This window comes from Bos javanicus, chromosome 9 (genome assembly GCF_032452875.1).
Source record: "Bos javanicus breed banteng chromosome 9, ARS-OSU_banteng_1.0, whole genome shotgun sequence".
Lineage (NCBI taxonomy): Eukaryota > Metazoa > Chordata > Mammalia > Artiodactyla > Bovidae > Bos > Bos javanicus.
Window position 1 is genome coordinate 87,440,492 of NC_083876.1, and position 17,920 is coordinate 87,458,411.

At 44.7% G+C, this 17,920-nt stretch overlaps 1 protein-coding gene across 1 annotated transcript in view; it reads left to right on the forward strand.

Annotated features, from left to right (window-relative positions):
• Positions 1-3,500, forward strand: part of PPP1R14C (protein phosphatase 1 regulatory inhibitor subunit 14C) — a 91,256-nt gene extending 87,756 nt beyond the window's left edge. Inside the window, exon 4 of the mRNA XM_061428299.1 lies at positions 1,904-3,500. Within this exon, the coding sequence (XP_061284283.1) occupies positions 1,904-1,978 (75 nt within the window). The 3' untranslated portion in view covers positions 1,979-3,500. The remainder of the gene's footprint in view (positions 1-1,903) is intronic.
• The last annotated feature ends 14,420 nt before the right edge of the window (positions 3,501-17,920 follow it).

Here is a 17,920-nt window from a genome sequence, read left to right on the forward strand (position 1 = left end):
GACTCTGTGTGACCCCATAGACGGCAGCCCACCAGGCTCCCCATCCCTGGGATTCTCCAGGCAAGAACACTGGAGTGGGTTGCCATTTTCTTCTCTAATGCATGAAAGTGAAAAGTGAAAGTGAAGTCGCTCAGTCCTTTCCAACTCCTAGCAACCCCATGGACTGCAGCCTACCAGGCCCCTCTATCCATGGGATTTTCCAGGCAAGAGTACTGGAGTGGGTTGCCATTGCCTTCTCCAATTTAGTAGGCAGAAACTTTAATACATGAGGCAACAACAAAAGATTGCTAATGGCTTAAAGTGAGAACTATTTGGTTCTGATCCATGAATAGTCACAACATCATTTTAGTGGGTCTTCCCCAGTATTATGTTTTGAATGAAATTAGAGTGAAATAAAAAAGAGTGTGTGGAATACAGTAAGTGTTCATTCTTTAAGTTTTTATTTCAGATGTATTTTTGTATGTCAGATCAGATCAGTCGCTCAGTCATGTCTGACTCTGCGACCCCGTGAATCACAGCACACCAGGCCTCCCTGTCCATCACCAACTCCCGGAGTTCACTCAGACTCATGTCCATCGAGTCAGTGATGCCATCCAGCCATCACATCCTCTGTCATCCCATTCTCCTCTTGCCCCCAATCCCTCCCAGTATCAGAGTCTTTTCCAATGAGTCAACTCTTCGCATGAGGTGGCCAAAGTACTGGAGTTTCAGCTTTAGCATCATTCCTTTCAAAGAAATCCCAGGGCTGATCTCCTTCAGAATGGACTGGTTGGATCTCCTTGCAGTCCAAGGGACTCTCAAGAGTCTTCTCCAACACCACAGTTCTAAAGCATCAATTCTTCGGCGCTCAGCCTTCTTCACAGTCCAACTCTCACACCCATACATGACCACAGGAAAAACCATAGCCTTGACTAGATGAACCTTTGTTGGCAAAGTAATATCTCTGCTTTTGAATATGCTGTCTAGGTTGGTCATAACTTTCCTTCCAAGGAGTAAGCGTCTTTTAATTTCATGGCTGCAGTCACCATCTGCAGTGATTTTGGAGCCCAAAAAAATAAAGTCTGACACTGTTTCCACTGTTTCCCCATCTATTTCCCATGAAGTGATGGGACCAGATGCCATGATCTTCGTTTTCTGAATGTTGAATTTTTGTATGTACTGGATTGTAAATATCAGTGTGTCTTGTTTTTCTTTTCAAACTGTGATTTGCAGTCCAAAAAAGTCGAGACTTCTATTACGATCTAGACCCATGGTTCTCATTAAGATCCTGAGACCAGAAGCATAGGTGTCACCTGGAAGCTTGTCAGAAATGCAAGTTCTCAGGCCACAGCCTATATCTACTGAATCAGAAACTCTGGGGCAGTGGGCCCAGCACTCTGGAATGTATTTAATAAGCCTTCCTCCCACCTGTGATTTGATGTGCACTCAAGTTTGAAAACCACGGGTCTAGTTTAGCTATTTCAAGTAAGGTTCAGAGACTAACGCTGGCATCATTTGGTAGCCAGTTGGAAATGCAAAATATTCAGCCCCAACCAGACTTATTCCTTCAGAATCCACACATTTCCCTGGTGAGTTTAAGCACGTGTTAAAGATTTCGTGAAGTTTGCGAAGCATTGATCTAAACCACATAGGCCTTCAGGGGCCAAGTAGATAATGTCAATGAGTGAAGGCAGCTTGGTTTTCTCTTTAAAGAGAGTACAGCAGTGAGAAGGCAGGATGGTGAGAAGCTTAAGTATCTTCATTTGTTTAAAAATGTCCTATACTGTGCCAGTTGGGTTAACACACCCAACCAAGCTCATCAATTAAGGTTAGCTGCAGTTGACCTCAGTGACTTCAAGCAGATTTTAAACCCTTATTTGAATAGTGTGACTCTCTCATAATAACTTCTTCTGATCTCTTTTAGGAGTTCATTAAGGAGCTGCTCTCTCGGATAAGAGGCATGCGGAAGTTGAGCCCCCCACAGAAGAAGGCTGTATAATTCCAGCCCAGGTGGAACTCTGCTGGAGACCCAGGAAGGAATTTGGACTTCACGAAGACTTTTCATAAAGAACTGTTGTCCTTATGAGCAACTTTTTTGGGGGTGGGGAGGGGTGGTATCTATTAGACATTTATTCAAGAGTGTTCCTTTTTTGGTTTTTAAAGGTTTGGTTGGTGTAATATTTTAATAGCAAAGATATCACAGACTCTGGCTTCAGCCCAACCAGAGAGCATCAAATCAGGCAGACACGCAAGGAGGGGCTGGACCAGGCAGCATCTTCTTGGAGAAACCAGATGTTAAGGACCTAATGATACAGGGATGATGGTTTTCTTACAGCTAGTTTGGTAATACTTTTTTCTTGAGTTGTACATTTGACACAAAGGTCGAATTTCTTGTACTTGTATATATCTACAGGCAACTAAGTTAAAATGTGGATGTGAGTTTTATTTCACACGGATGGAATAAACTTGTGGTCATCCTTTAATTGGAGGTCATGGCATGTGTGTTTTCAAGAGGCCACTAGGTCTTCTTCATGTGAGTGCTGGAGACCGCCAATGTTCACTTTCTACACCAAAGTGAAAAGAACTCAGCGTATCCGTTATTTTAATGAGCTACACTATGACAATGTGGAGTTGGTCAAGGGCTTAATTTATGGACTTTGTATTATTCTGTTAATTGGGATGCTTTGCCAGGTCATGTACTTATTGCCTCATTTGTGGTATTTTAAAGTTTTCTGAACCGTTTCTTTGAATGACCATTCAAATTTCTCTAGAAATGTTCATACTGTCTGAGGGGTGTTTGGCCGTGGAACCAGAAAGCGCCGTGTAGCAATTCATTCTGTGCTTTCTACCAAATACCATATATTATTCTCTCTCCATGAAAGCAGGTCATAAGGAAGTGAGCAGATTATATCTTCCTCCTTAGAAGTAGATCTGGGCATTTCTGTGCCTGGAGGGCATCAGACCAGATTGGGTGAGCTGAGCGATGAGCGGGTGTACAACTGAGAAAACCTCAGCTCCTCTGGAGAAAGTCGATGCAGGAGCATTGGCTGGTTTGGAAGTGTGGTAGAGATTTCCTTTCTGGCTTCTCTCAGTGGCTTATGGTGAGGACTCTGGCCCTAATTGTGCACCCTGATCCGATCCCTTTGCTTGGAGCTGAGCCTGGGGCACCTGCTGAGCCCCTCTCAGTTCTATACCGGCTCCTTGGAGAAGGATCAAAATGCAGTTGGATGTGGGTGGGGTCAAAGGTCAGAGTAGAAACTCTTGGTGTCCTCCAGGAAGCCCCCACTGCCTCCCATAGAAACCCCCCTCCCTACTGTAAGGTGTCTCTAGGTGGCCCTGTCAGAGGACAGGGGTCAGGCATTTTATATCAAGGGTGCTCTGAACATATTTTATTTTTTAAAAGAACTATGTTTGTGAATTTTATGTACACTGGCAAGCTTTTGAAAATGTATTTAATTTTGTAATGTTTACCAATGATTTATTTACAAGCTATTTACTCGAATAAACGAAGCTGCTTACAACTCTGCTTACACGTTTGCCTTGCGAAACAGCATGGGTGTGATGATTTTACTTTGTCAGATGCTCTGAAGACAAGGGTGTGTGCACATATGCTCAGTTGTGTCCGACTCTGCGACCCCATAGACTGAAGCCTGCCAGGCTTCTCCGTCCATGGGATTTTCCAGGCAAGAATACTGGAGTGGGTTGCCTTGCCCTCCTCCAGGGGATCTTCCTGACCCAGGGATCAGACCCAGGGATCTTACCCACGCCTCCTGCATTGGCAGGTGGGTTCTTTACAACTGAGCCACCTGAGAAGCCACAGACAACGGTACCAAGCACCAGATAGCTTTTCATTTTCAGGTCTTTTGTTCATTTGATCCTGGACCTCACCTGAGGCATCTTCAGATCAGGTGGTGAAAGGAGGGGAGCTGGGACAGACTCCCCGCTTGAGCAGGAAACAGAAAATAACTCTGTGCCCTTGGCCCTGCCTGCCTTCTACTCCAGCACTCCCCCAGGCCATGCGTCTTTCATTTAATTCAAACTCCCTTTTGCCCATCTGGTGTATATTCTCAAGATTTCAGATTAATCAGATATTCCAATTATTGTTAGAATGCCTTACACTCTATGAGTACACAAAAATCAGAACTTGCAGGAATTCTGGTAGGTTTGACCAGCCCAGGTTATAATCTTTTCCTTTGAACTTTTCCTTTGAAGGACTCTGAGGCCTGTCACATCACATACTTCCTGCCCCCTCCCCACCCCCCGCCACCTTGCTCTTGGCCTGGCATCACCTGACTCCCTGGAGCACTCAAGCCACAAGCTGGGACCTCCTCCTTGCCTCCCTATCCGGGTCCCAATGCATCCATAGTCACCAAGCTTTTCCTCTGCTAATACTGCTTAAATCTGTCCCAGTGAAATCTTGCAGTGATTGCTACAACTATCTTGGAATTGACTTCCCTGTGTTCTGTCTTAATGTCCCTCTGATCTGTTTTCTACCCAGTAATCAGAATAATCTTTCCCCAAAACAGCTCTGATCACTCCACTCCCCTACCTAAAACCCAAACCCCTCTGACTTCTCTACAAGGAATTGGTCCCTACCTCTCCGGCCTTCTCTTTTGGCCTTTCGGACTGATGTCTGGTCCTACTGAATTCCTTGGGGTGTCTGAAATGTTCTCTGTATTTTTTTTCCTCAGAAGTTTTGCAAAAACTATTGCCTGGGTCTGGTACACCCTCTCCACCAACAGGCTGTATCTGGAGAGCTGGGTTGGACCCTTCCTAAGGGTGTGTACAGCCTAGTGACATGTTTCCACTATTACTACTGACTATTCACCTGTTGTCTCATCTGTTAGACTCTAGGATTCTTGAGGTTGGAACTGGGTCTTATAAATCAGGCCCCTGGTTCTGTGCTTGACCAATCAGAGGGATCAATATGTGTTTGCCAATTGAATAAATATGATAAATGATTCTTTGGGAAAACTGACTCCTTCCCACCTTGGAGAGTGCATATTAGACCCGAGTGTATGTTTGAATCACCCCCAAAGCTTTAAAGCAGCTGATGCCTAGACCCTAGTCCTGACCAACTTAATCGGAATCTGTAGGTAGGAGCAGAGGTTAGGCATTTTTAAGGTCCCCAAGTTGAGTACCCCGGGCCACTGGCCATTCTTGTGTAGCCCAATGCCCACGTTTGACAGTAGGGTATCAGCTTGTGCTGTTATGACAGGTGGCAGCCATGATGTGAGCACGCTAACTATTTCTCATTTTATTTTCTGCTGGAGAGCAATTAAGGGTCAGCACTTGGGGAATGACTTCAAAGGAACCAGTTTCTGGCTCAGTGATTGCTTGAACACCTGGAAATCCACGTTTAAACGGAGTGGTGTCCATTTACAGCAATCATAATAGTGGCTCCCACTTCTTGATCACTGTGTTAAGTGTTTATCTGCCTTATCTCATTTTGTCTGACATTAATATAATGGGGTGGATCGCTATTCTCATTTTACAGGTGAGAAAAAATCAACTCAGAAAAGGTAAGCAGCTTACCCGAGATCACACAGTTATAGAGCTGAGATTCAAGCCCTTTAGGCTTACCTGTCTCTTACAGGGGGATATTCAGTCCCAAACACAGGAGTAGGGCCCCTGCATCTGCATCTATCAGAGTATCTCACTGCATCTACAGTGAGCTGGGCCCCTGAGCTGGTGGGTGGGGTGGGGAGGCTCTGTGGTTGGAGGGGTCCTTGGCCTCCTGATGGTCCTCTCCATCTGTAGGTAGAAGCAGAGCTTAGGCATTTTTTAAGGTCCCCAGATTGAGTGCCTGGGCCACTGGCCATTCTTATATAACCCAATGCCCACGTCTGACGGCAGGTCATCAGCTTGTGCTGTTGTGATAGGTGGCAGCCATGATGTGAGCACACTATTTCTCATTTTATTTTCTACTGGAGAACCTGGGGCCCAACCTGCTCTGGAGCTGTGGCATTTTATTTTCTACTGGAGAACCCGGGGCCCTGCCTGCTCTGGAGCTGTGGCACAGCCTATTCCGGGCTCTTCTTGTTTTCTACCCTAACAAAAAGCTCCTGGATTTGGCCTTGGCAGCAAAGTACAGAGCACCCTTTCTTCAGTTTCCTGAGAAAGCAAATTTAGGAGAAAGAGCAGCCCAGGGTGATGTGGTTTCCAGCTCTTGTTACACACAGATGTTTGATTTTCATTTACAAAATGAAAGTCTCCATGAAAGGCTGTGTGCTGTGCAGAAATCAATTGATCAATGGTAGATGAATAAGTCGTTATTTCTGGTTCTTTCTAAGAAGACGAAGTGGCTGGGAACATGAGCTCTGTGCGAGCCACACCAAGGGGTACAGGCTGAAGGGGTCAACGCCGAGAGATTGCCAGGCAGGCACCAGGCCCCCACCTGGAGACACAGGTGGGACAGCGTCTGGGAGGTGATCTCATCCCTTTCCATGATCAGAGTGGGAGCCATGTGTTTTCCTTGGTGCCTAGTATTGCTCTGGGTGCTGCTCCACGCCCGGCCTGTAAGCACGGGGCTTGTTCTTATTCCTGTCCCTCCAGTGTTGCTCAGCGCGATGCCCGGGCTCAGAGCCAGCCCTCCGTGTGACTGCTGAGTGACACTCCTGCACTTGCATCACGCTTCTGCTTCTGAGTTAAAGCTTCTGTGGATTCCCTCTGCTTCTCAGGGATCTTCCTTGAGTGCCAACACTTTGGGGAGCTTCCTACCACCCCCTCACCCACATCCTTTCACCCCTGCTTTGGGCACTAACCTGAGGACACTTTGATGGCAGAAATGGCCTAAGGTGTCTTGGGTGGGGAGAAGTACTGTGGGTGGGCGGGCCCCTTGTCTCTGGTCTAAAAACACACAAAGAACTCAGTGTATTTATTTGGTATTGGAACTTTGGGAAAGCTGATTTCAGATTGAACAGAGATAGGTGTTCTGGTGATTCTCCCCACTGCTGTTTTCTTCTTCTTTGAATTTATTTCAACCCAAAGGATCCTGGAGTTATTACTGAGAGCTGGTGACATTCTCTATGAAGTTTGGGATGTAACCAGCCGTGTGTATGTAATTTGCTTGTGAAAATCAGGTGGATTCTCCCAGTCTTCTGTGAGCAAGAAAGATCCAGACTTCCTGGAGATCCCCTCCTCCCGGACTCAGACACCAGGGCTGGAAATGCTTCACTTCTTCAGTGTTCTGATGCCACCATGGCATCGTGCACCTGGGAATGAATGGCTTGTATAAGACTGAATTGTTCTCTACTCCTCTGGGCTGTGTGGGTGTTCCCACCACAGAACACTGGATGAGCATCTCAGTGGAGTACTGTTACAACAACAGCTGCAAACTAGGCCTTGGAGATCTGGTCTTCTGATGCTTTGTTGGGTCCATTGGATAAATAAGACCAGCTTTATCTCTGGTACATATTTCCTTCAGCCTCAGGCTCTTCAAAGTAAGGTGTATTAAATGACCTTGCTGGGTTTGGGTTCACCTTGTTCTGGTGGATTCTAGAGGTAGAAAGTCCTATCAAGTATATGGGGGTTTAAAAAAGTGTTTGTGCTATGTTGACTTGGTCACATTTTACAGACACACGTATGCACACAAATTTAGTGTTATCCTTGTTGGGAGACAATTATATACGGGTCTCCAGTGTTTCTGCGTGTTTGTGGCCAGACATTGCCTTAGGGGTGGACACGTGTTTTCAAGTATGATTGTGTGTGCAGCAAACTGTGTTGGAGGATAGAGATTGCTTCTTCCTCTGGAGCAAAAAAATAAGTGAGCTTCAGATCAGATCAGATCAGATCAGTCGCTCAGTCGTGTCCGACTCTTTGTGACTCCATGAATCACAGCACACCAGGCCTCCCTGTCCATCACCAACTCCCGGAGTTCACTGAGACTCACGTCCATCGAGTCAGTGATACCATCCAGCCGTCTCATCCTCTGTCGTCCCCTTCTCCTCCTGCCCCCAATCCCTCCCAGCATCAGAGTCTTTTCCAATGAGTCAACTCTTTGCATGAGGTGGCCAAAGTACTGGAGTTTCAGCTTTAGCATCATTCCTTCCAAAGAAATCCCAGGGCTGATCTCCTTCAGAATGGACTGGTTGGATCTCCTTTACTGCCTATTATAAAAGATATGGGTTCCCTAAGTTCAGAGTTCTTTCTCCTATAGTGCAACCCTTTGCAAGGCAGTTGTCACTCAGCCTTCTTTGCAACCCCCTGTGTGAATTGGGACTTTCAAAATCATCATTCCAAAATGCTGCTGCTCTAGCTACTGTTCTTGTGAATAATAAGCTGTCCTCTCTTTCTGACCTGGGAGTATTGGGTCTTTGATGTATTCCTGGCTCTCAGGCAGGCTGACTTTTCAACTTAGAAATAGGGTCAAATCTCATACCCCGCCCAAGTCTTGGCAATGATCAGTCTTCCTGGTCTCTTTGAGTATGATTTGCATCATTTGTGTAACTAGTAGATACTTTCTTTTGTTTAGACCCTAATTTGATCCATCGTTTTCAATTATAGAGAGTCAGAAATTTTCTTTAGAGAGATGTCATGTCTGGAAATGATTCTTTGTTGGCAGAATTTACTTTTACTTTCACAAAAGCTATTTTTTCTCTCTCTCTCCTTGTTAGCAACAGAAGGAGGATGCGATGTGGTAGAGATAAGGGAAAATGGGCTGATGGAAGAGAGACATAGCAAATTTACGGAAAAACGACACTCTAGAGTGAAGCTGAGAAGACAGGCAGATGGCAGTACTTGTCTTGAATCTTTCTCTTTAAAATAGGTACTTAAATAATATGAGTGGTAGTTTATCACATGCTACCTTGACATCCTCAAATTAAACTCCAAAAGCAGTTTAGTGACTGTAAACTTTATTTGCAGTATCACAGTCAATCCAGTGGTCCCTGAACAACAAAATAGGAAAGCAAGCTCATGGAATGAATTTCTGGTGCTCCCAGATCGCAAAGTGATCCATATAAAGCGTTAACACATCATACCCCTTGGGGTCACAAGTTGCTTGAGGGTAAGTGATTTTGCAGGTTGGTTTTCCTCCTATTAGTAGTAGGAAATTACTCCTGGTATGGATTAGATTTGTAAAGGAGGTCATTAGTGACTCAAACCCCCTTTCTGATAGCTATGGATTAGGAGACAAATAAGGCAAAGTATCTTAATTAAAAAAAACATTTTTATAGCATTTAGCACCTCACTCTTTTTGGCTGTAACCCCAACATGGAGCACCAAAATGCATAATCTATAGTGTAGGCTTAGAGAATTATCTCTTTCTGAAATTAATGATAGGTGAGGAGTTGAACAAAACCTCCCAAATTGCTTAAAATATATATATATATATATATATATTTATATAGTTTTTTAATCTTATTGTGTTTCAAACATGTGCTCCCTTTTTCATTTTTAAAAATTTTTACTTTTTGGCTATGCTGCATGGCATGTGGAAATTTAGTTCCCTGACCAGGGACCAAATCAGCAGCCCCTGCACTGGAAGTGTGGAGGCTTAACCACCAGACCACCAGGGAAGTCCCACATGCTCCTTTCAGAGCTGAGAGCGCCCTGCCTATCTCTTTAAGCTTGTGCTTGTGCTAAGTCACTTCAGTCGTGTCGGGATTCTTTGTGGCCCCATGCACCGTAGCCCGCCAGGCTCCTCTGTCCATGGGGTTCTTCAGGCAAGGATACTGGAGTGGGTTGCCATGCCCTCCTCCAGGGGATCTTCCTGACCCAGGGATCGAACCCATGTGTCTTATGTCTCCTGCATTGGCAGGCAGGTTCTTTACCTTTGAGCCACCAGGAAAGTCTCATCTTTAAGCTAGGAGTTCTTAAAGCTACAGCTCATGTGGCCTTAAGGGGAGTCTTCAAAACCTCTGAAACTTTGTAAGAGAGAAAGCAAGAGATCAGACAGAGATAGAGACACACACAGAGCAACAGAGAGAGAGTGCTGGAAAGGAGAGACATAAATTGCTTCCGAGAGGGAAGAGCAGAGAGGTGGGAACGTTTCGGGCAGGAGAGGGTCTAGGCTCTCGTCAGGTTCCCACAGTGTCCATCCCTAGAACAGGTGAAAAAACAGGCTCTGGAGGCCATAGTCCCATTGGAAGCCAGGGTTGCTGGGTGTTCCAGAAGAGCTGGGCAGGCCCAGCCTCCCCTCCTGGGCCCCAGCCCTCCCTGATTCCCTGGTTTCCGTCTCTCCCACCTCATCCTCAGAGGTTCCGCTTGCTGAATTGCTTCTGTGAATATTAGCTTCTCCCTGAGATGCTGCTCCCAGAGCAAACAGCAACCTGCCCAGCAGGGAAGCCGCTGGGGATGGTCCTGCGCCCCGCCACGCACATACACTGATTTATTCAGGAGGTGAGCTCCATGTCCCTTTCCTCTTCTGCTTTTTTGGGATGAATTCCACCCATAGGTTCTGAGGATCACACGTTTTTGACGTAGATTCACCTCCAACAGGCTCAGCTTCACAGGTCTGCTTCAGTAGCCAATGCCCCTTGCCTCAGCAGTACATGCCCTGGGAATTTAAATTCCATAAAATATTTTATAATTTCTAGGAGGAAGTCAACCTTTAATTGTTCTTCCTCATGTTTTATCATGAGTCTCATTTAATCCAAAGTGTTGCTTCCTAATTTACAATCTTTCTGTGGAGTAAACACGAAAGATGCTTCGTAAAGCCACTCTGCAAGCAGGATGCACATTTCAGAACAGAACGTGCCCCCTGTTTAAGTAGTTGCTCACCCTTCCACCTCCCGAGATCAAGAATGACTCATTCGTGTACAGGATGAACCAGACAAAGCAACATTTCTAATGCGCTCCAGACCCTGAAGGCAGAAACCCTTTAAGAATTGAAATTCCCATTTTATTGCCAACAACAAATATCAGACAGAACGTCCATTCAGCGATGATCGCCCAGAGGAAAACAAGCAGAAGCTAAGAGCTCTTAAGATTATAACCAATCATCAATCCAGTCAACTCCCTCAGATACTAACCTCATTACTAAAGAGTCATTATATTTGTGTTGTCAGGGTTTTCTTGAAAAGTCCTTGGTGGCTATTTATGGGTCACTGGGAAAGTGTTAATGTCTGCCTTGGATGCTTTAGGACTGACCCTTCAAATGCTTATATGGGATTGGCTGAGTCTGGAAGTTGTGTTGGTTTTCCACCCAAAGCTTCACAAGAGCTTTTAAATCGCCTGTAGCTGTCAGAGGGGATCATCTCCTTAGGAAAGTGGGTGGAGCTTGCCCATCACACCACGGTTCAGGTTTTTACAATAATGCTGCTGTGGCCTCTGGTCTCCCCTTTCACTTTAAATGGTGGTTCTGAAGTCAAGCTATAGTGCCGCTGATGTGGGGCTTCCCTGGTGGCTCGGATAATAAAGAATCTGCCTGCAGTGCAGGAGACCTGGGTTTTATCCCTGAGTGGGGAAGATTCCCTGGAGAAGGGAATGGCAACCCACTCAGTTATTCTTGCCTGGAGAATTCCACGGACAAAAGAGCCTGGGGGGCTATAGTTTATGGGGTTGCAAAGAGTTGGGCGTGACTGAGCAACCAAGCACACACACTACAATGTTGAGTTAATTTCTGCTATACAGCAAAGTGATTCAGTCATATATATATATATATATATGTATGTATATATATATATAAAAGAATATATATATAGTCATATATATATATATATTCTTTTAAAAATTCTTTTCTATTATGGTTATTCACAAGATATTGAATATAGCTCCCTTAGTGCTGTGCTGCTGATTTTATAAGAATCTTATAGGAAACAAGCTTGGGTTACTAACAGGGGTGGGGTTAGCACACACCCTCTAGAAGAGGCTTCAGCAGCCATAGCGAGGCCCCTGGGCTCCTGTCCTCCTCCACACAGCGACCCCCCTACCAATTTATCAGAGGCCCCACAGTCAGGCATTCATTCTCCTTCAAGTTAACCAGCACATACTCCTGGGATCTTAAGCTTTAATCATCTTTGTTTTGGTCAAGTATGGACCAGCATGTCTTTTGGCCCCTACTGTGATATAGGGCTCCTCAAACAAAGTACTTCCCTGGTGGCTCAATCAGTAGAGAATCTGCCTGCATTGCAGAAGACCTGGGTTCAATCCCTGGGTTGAGAAGATCCCTTGGAGGAGGAAATGTCAACCCACTGCAATATTCTTGCCTGGGAAATCCCATGGACAGAGGAGCCTGGCAGGCTACAGTCCATGGGTTGCAAAGAGTTGGACACCACTGAGTGACTAAATCACCACGAAACAAAGTAAGGGTATCTCCTATAATTAAAAATGCTAAAATAGCAAAACTAAATATGTATTGAGGCAGGCCCTGCCTTGGCACTAGGTGAAGCAGTCTGTGATTCTGGTATGTGGATCTGAATATTTTGTCCACAGAATGTTTAATGTGGTGCAAATATTGCAGAGAAAGGTAAAGCTCAGAAAATTACCAGAGGGGCCTTGGATAAGTTTGCAAAGGGGTGGATGGGGCAGGTATGGCCTTCACTGTGATAAAGTCCAGCAAGGGCCCCACGTGGGCCTTAGAAGGTTGGTAGAGTGAAAAAGCACTTGGATCTGTCAGAACCCAGCCTGGTGTCTTTGGGCAAGTGATTCTGTCTGGGCTTCCATCTCTTCCTCTTAAAATTAAGAATATTTGCCCTAACTATCTTGCAGAGTAGAAATGAGCAATAAACGTTAAAGGTCGGCCACAGCATTAACGTCTACTGGAAGCTTGATTGGTTTGATCTCCTTGCTGTCCAGGGGACCCTTAAGAGTCTTCTCCAGGACCACAGTTTGAAAGCATCAATTTTTCAGTGCACAGCCTTTTTTATGGTCCAACTCTCACATCTTACATCTCACCCAGCACCTTATTACTATTACATGCATGTCATTACTTAGAATATCTGTCTTGCTCATTCTCAGTTTCAAAAATGATGATCACTACCCTTAGGGCCCTTGCTTTTTCTCCTCTCTCTTCCTTCTCCATCTGTTACCAACCACAAGGTTCAACAACAAGGGTGAAGCCAGGGGAAGTCAGTGGAGTTGACAGCACAGCTTAAGTCTGTGAGGCCACCATCAAGAGTCTCCAGGGGCAAGGCTGGAGCACCTACCTGTGGGGGACAAGGATCCGAACCCCAGGGTTCCCCAGGTTTTCCAATTCCGTAGTTAGAAGCTTGGAGGAACTGAGAGAACTTTGGGTTGATCCTTGATGTCTGTGTATTACATTTTGTCCTCATTAGTACTGAAATGTGTTTGTATCACTTCTTCTTGGGGTCATACCTGACTGGGGGTGGAGATAGCCTTTGGGTCAGTACCCTATATCCAGCAGTCATCCCAGTGGGGCAAAATTATGTATGGGAAAATGGCCCTCCATAGCTAAGGCTCAAAGAAGGTGAAATCCATCTAACAAGGCACACATTTTCTTTTTTTTTCCCCAGTGTTTTTTAAATCAAGGACAAGGTTATGGAAAATCATCTTTAATTAAACCTGCATCAGTCCCTCTAGGGCTTTGTGCTGTGTTCACCTCTTAAATTATCCACTCCAATTAGCAGAATTCTTCCTCCCAGCCTCCAGGTTTTGTTTGCAGGTCTCAGGGTGCTCTGACAGCTCCAATCTGTTTCATTGTGTCTGGAAGCAGCATCTGTAGGATTTCTTTCCTGGCTGCCTCAGGCTGCATTCTTTTTCTCTCCCAGAGTGTCTTTGTTCTGAGCCCAGCTAAGGCCACAGCCAGCTTTGTCTCTTAAACCACCACCCCCTGCCTATTGCTATCCTACTGACTTTTATTCCCTGCTCTTCCCAGAATTAGCCTCCACCTATCCATGTATTTAATCAAGATATTGACTAGTATTCCTTGTTACTTTCAGAAAGAAACTTATGGAAGCAGTGCTCCCTCCTTCAGCCAGAAAAACCAAAGTGGAGGAGCCTTCTTAACCGAGCATCCACCCAGCTGACATTGCACCCTAAAATGATTAGAAAAACTCAGTTGATATTTTAAATCATCATTCAATTAATTAATCTAAAAAGAAAAGGGAACAGAAAATGTGCACTTTCTTTCATGTGATCCACATATTGACCCTTAAATACTTCAGCTTCCTGGAATATCTATTGTTGTTGCTGTTGTTCCGTCACTAAATCGTGTCTGACTGACTCTTTGTGACCCGCAGCATGCCAGGCTGCAGCATGCCAGGCTTCCCTGTCCCTCACTGTCTCCCGGAGTTTGCTCAGGTTCATGTCCATTGAGTCAGTGATGCTATCTAACCCTCTCATCCTCTGCCGCCCTCTTCTTTTGCCTTCAATCTTTCCCAGCATCAGGGTCTTTTCCAATGAGCTGGCTCTTGGCATCAGGTGGCCAATGGATTGGAGCTTCAGTTTCAGCATCCATCCTTCCAATGAATATTCAGGGTTGATTTCCTTTAGGATTGACAGGTTGGATCTCTTTGCAGTCCAAATGGCTCTCAAGAGTCTTCTTCTGCACTGTATTGAATATCTATTAAGAGCTATAAATTACTGAGCAGTAATTTTAAAAAGAAATCATTATAACAAAATATTTATAATGTACAAAAAAATCCAAGGAAGAATATTGAAATGTTTTATACTTGTATTTATCTATGTCTGTGTAAATATCTGTATATATTTATCACCTGTGATATCTACAAGCCATTAAGCTTAAGATGTGAAACATAGATAAATCAAAGCCCTCTTATGCCCCTCTGCTGATCCCTCTCTCTACAGTGGTAACTATGAACCTGACTTTGGCGTGTATCCTTGCCATGTATGTCTTCGTACATTCACTACTTATGAAGGATCCATAAATAATACTACATTAAAAACTTCATGTAAATAGCATCATATTCTATGTATCTGTCTTCAACGTGTTTTTCACGTGTGAGAATTTCCTGTGTAAATATTAATAATTTGGCCACTTCATTTACTCTAAAGGAGGTGTGCCCATTCTCTCCTGGATGGATGTTTAGGCTCTGACTTGCAGCAATTATGAACAATGCTGTGATGGACTCATCATTCCAGGGGATCTGTGTGCGTGACAGTCTTCACAAGTGAATCAAGGTGATCAGGCAAGTCTGGGAAACTCTAGAGCAAACTTTTCCTGTAAAAGGCCAGATCATAAATAGTTTCAGCTTTGTGGTGACAAAGTTCTTGACAGGTCCTGTCAATTCCCTCCAGCCCACCGTCTTCACAATCCTCTAAAAAATATAAAAACCATTCTTAATTTGAGGGCTGTCTACAGTATGCTGGCAGATTTGGTCCACTATCCTGTGCCTGACTCTATTCTGAGTACCACTGAGATGAGGCTACCTATGTCTGTAAACCTGTTGCTGCTGCTGCTGCTGCTAAGTCGCTTCAGTTGTGTCCAACTCTGTTCGACCCCATAGATGGCAGCCCACCAGGCTCCTCTGTCCATGGGATTCTCCAGGCAAGAACACTGGAGTGGGTTGCCATTTCTTCCTCCAATGCATGAAAGTGAAAAGTCAAAGTGAAGTTGTTCAGTCGTGTCCAACTCTTAGTAACCCCATGAACTGCAGCCTACCAGGGTCCTCCGTCCATGGGATTTTCCAGGCAAGAGTACTGGAGTGGGGTGCCATTGCCTTCTCCACCGTAAACCTATTAGATACTGTTAAATGCTCTGAGATGACTTTGGAATGTCATAAAATCTGTCACCTCCCCTGTCTCTCTGATAGTCTATGACTTTCTTCCTCCTTCCTTCCCTCCAGTATGGTTATGTGTTGCATGATTTATCATTTCTATGGGAACTTCTTGCTTGAACTCAGAGGTTTACTTTGGAGGAGCAGAGTGCCAGAGTCGCTCTTCCTCTATAAAGTTCTTACAGACTGAGCTTTATCCCACTTCTGAAAACTGGTGTGTGGCTGGGGCAGGTGGTAAACTGTGGGAACAGTGGAAATGCTTTCCACCTCTAGAACTACAGCCTCAGAACAGGTGCAGCTTGGGGACAAGGGGAGAAAACAGTGTTCATTGGACGCAAAGCCATAAACGTGCTTAGAAAACTTGGCATCATCATGGTGCGTGCTAATGAAGGCTTTTAATTTTTATGATTATCTAGGGGAGAAAACATATGGGGAATGGTGATAATGTTCTGGAAGACAAAGAAAACACTAACAGAGAACAGTCTTGACAATACAAAAGAAAAATATGACACATCCTGAGGGCTGAATACAAAAATCAATATTTGTCATGAAAAGTGTATGGTAAGGAGCTTTGAGAAAATGGAGAAATTCCAGACCACAGGCTGCAGGGCATCAAACAAGTTCACACCAGTCACACTTGACACCATTTTAAGTTAGAGCTACAATATTAGCAGAATGGGTTGGTTCTGTTGGATTTGAGATGAAAACATTTCATTCTCAGAAATAATTTGTTGGCCTGCATAAAACCCCAAAGACCAGGGAAATAGTGGCCCTGTGGCCCTACAGGTGTGGTGTCATTTGGCTTTTGGGATCATTGGCTTAAAGAGGTGTAGAGAGAAGTGGTGGATGGAGACTGCCCCCCAAACACCAGAGAGGGTTACTGCTGAGCACTCTGTAATATATGAGGCTGAAGCAGGTGGAGTCACCGGGGGCTTCCAGGGAAACTCAGCCAAACCAGCAGCATGGCATCCTTGTTGTGTAGACAGAGAAGTAACTTCAGGGCGTCCTGGACACCGTGAGGAGGGTGCTGTTGGGTGGCTAGCTTGTCTACACCTTTCTGAATACAGCAAATAGTGTGCTCCTCTCTTGATACCCTTGCTGGGTCCCCTGGCACCTTGCACCCCATCTCTCATGCCTTTCCCCATGTCTAACCCACCAGAAGGCTCCCCTTCCAAGGGATATCACTCCTAACCCAGCCAAAGGCTCAATGCTTCTGAAGGCTTATTCCAGACCCTGTATAGGGTCAGGGGGGCTCCCTCTCCACCTCTCATATCACAGGGGCCTGCTCAGCTAGGACTCAGGGACCTCTGGACCCCAGATGCTGAAGCTTCAGAGGGCAGTTTCACTGCACAACTCTGAGCAGTCACTCTGCCTGCTGATTTTCCTGGTCATGTGTCTCCTAAGAAGATTGCAGGGCTGATGGAAAATACCTCCTTCCTCTGTCTCCATGCCAACAGTACGTGCAGGCCCTGCCTGCCTCTGTCCTCCCTGCACCCCCAGCAAGGATGCCCCACGGTGTGTATTGATCACCTTCTGGCACCGACTCACCGTGACCTCCAGTCAGCTCTGTCTCCATTCATTCCCTCTGATTCCCAGCATGTCTTTTTACTGTCCCACTTTGAGGCCAGTTGTGCAAAATCGGAAAGAAAAAGAAATAGTCACCTATACATGTAAGAATTATGCCCTTGGAATGTAATAACTGACACTGGTTTGGCATTTTGTTTCAAAACAGTTTTTAATCTGTGTCATTCGACACATCTCTAGGAAGCAGGTGAAGCAAAGTTTATTCAAACATTAAAAATTTTTTTCGTTTTATAAATAAGGAATTTAAAGCTTGAAGAGAATTTCTGAAGATAATTTTTAGCCCTTCCAGAAATTTCTGAAGTTTCCAGAGCTGGTACGTGATGGATCTGGGACTCAGACCCAAATCTTCAACCTTTAATCTCGTGATTTTTAATGAGACTATTATTCCCTCACGGTTCTTCAGAGAAACAGAACCAATAGAATACACACATACATACACACATTTGCATATACACATACAAATGCGTATGTGTGTATTTATGTGTGTACACTATTTTAATATAATTGTATATTTTAAAAATATTAGGTTGCAGAATTATATATTATGATATTATTATTTATTAATATTATCATTTTATTATCTTGAGGATTGTCATATGATTACAGGAACTGATACCTTCAAAAATCTGTTGAGCAGACTGGAAGTTCAGAACTCAGATAAGAGTTGATGGTGCAGTTTTGAGGCAGAATTTCTCTTCTCTGGGAAACTTGAGTTTTTG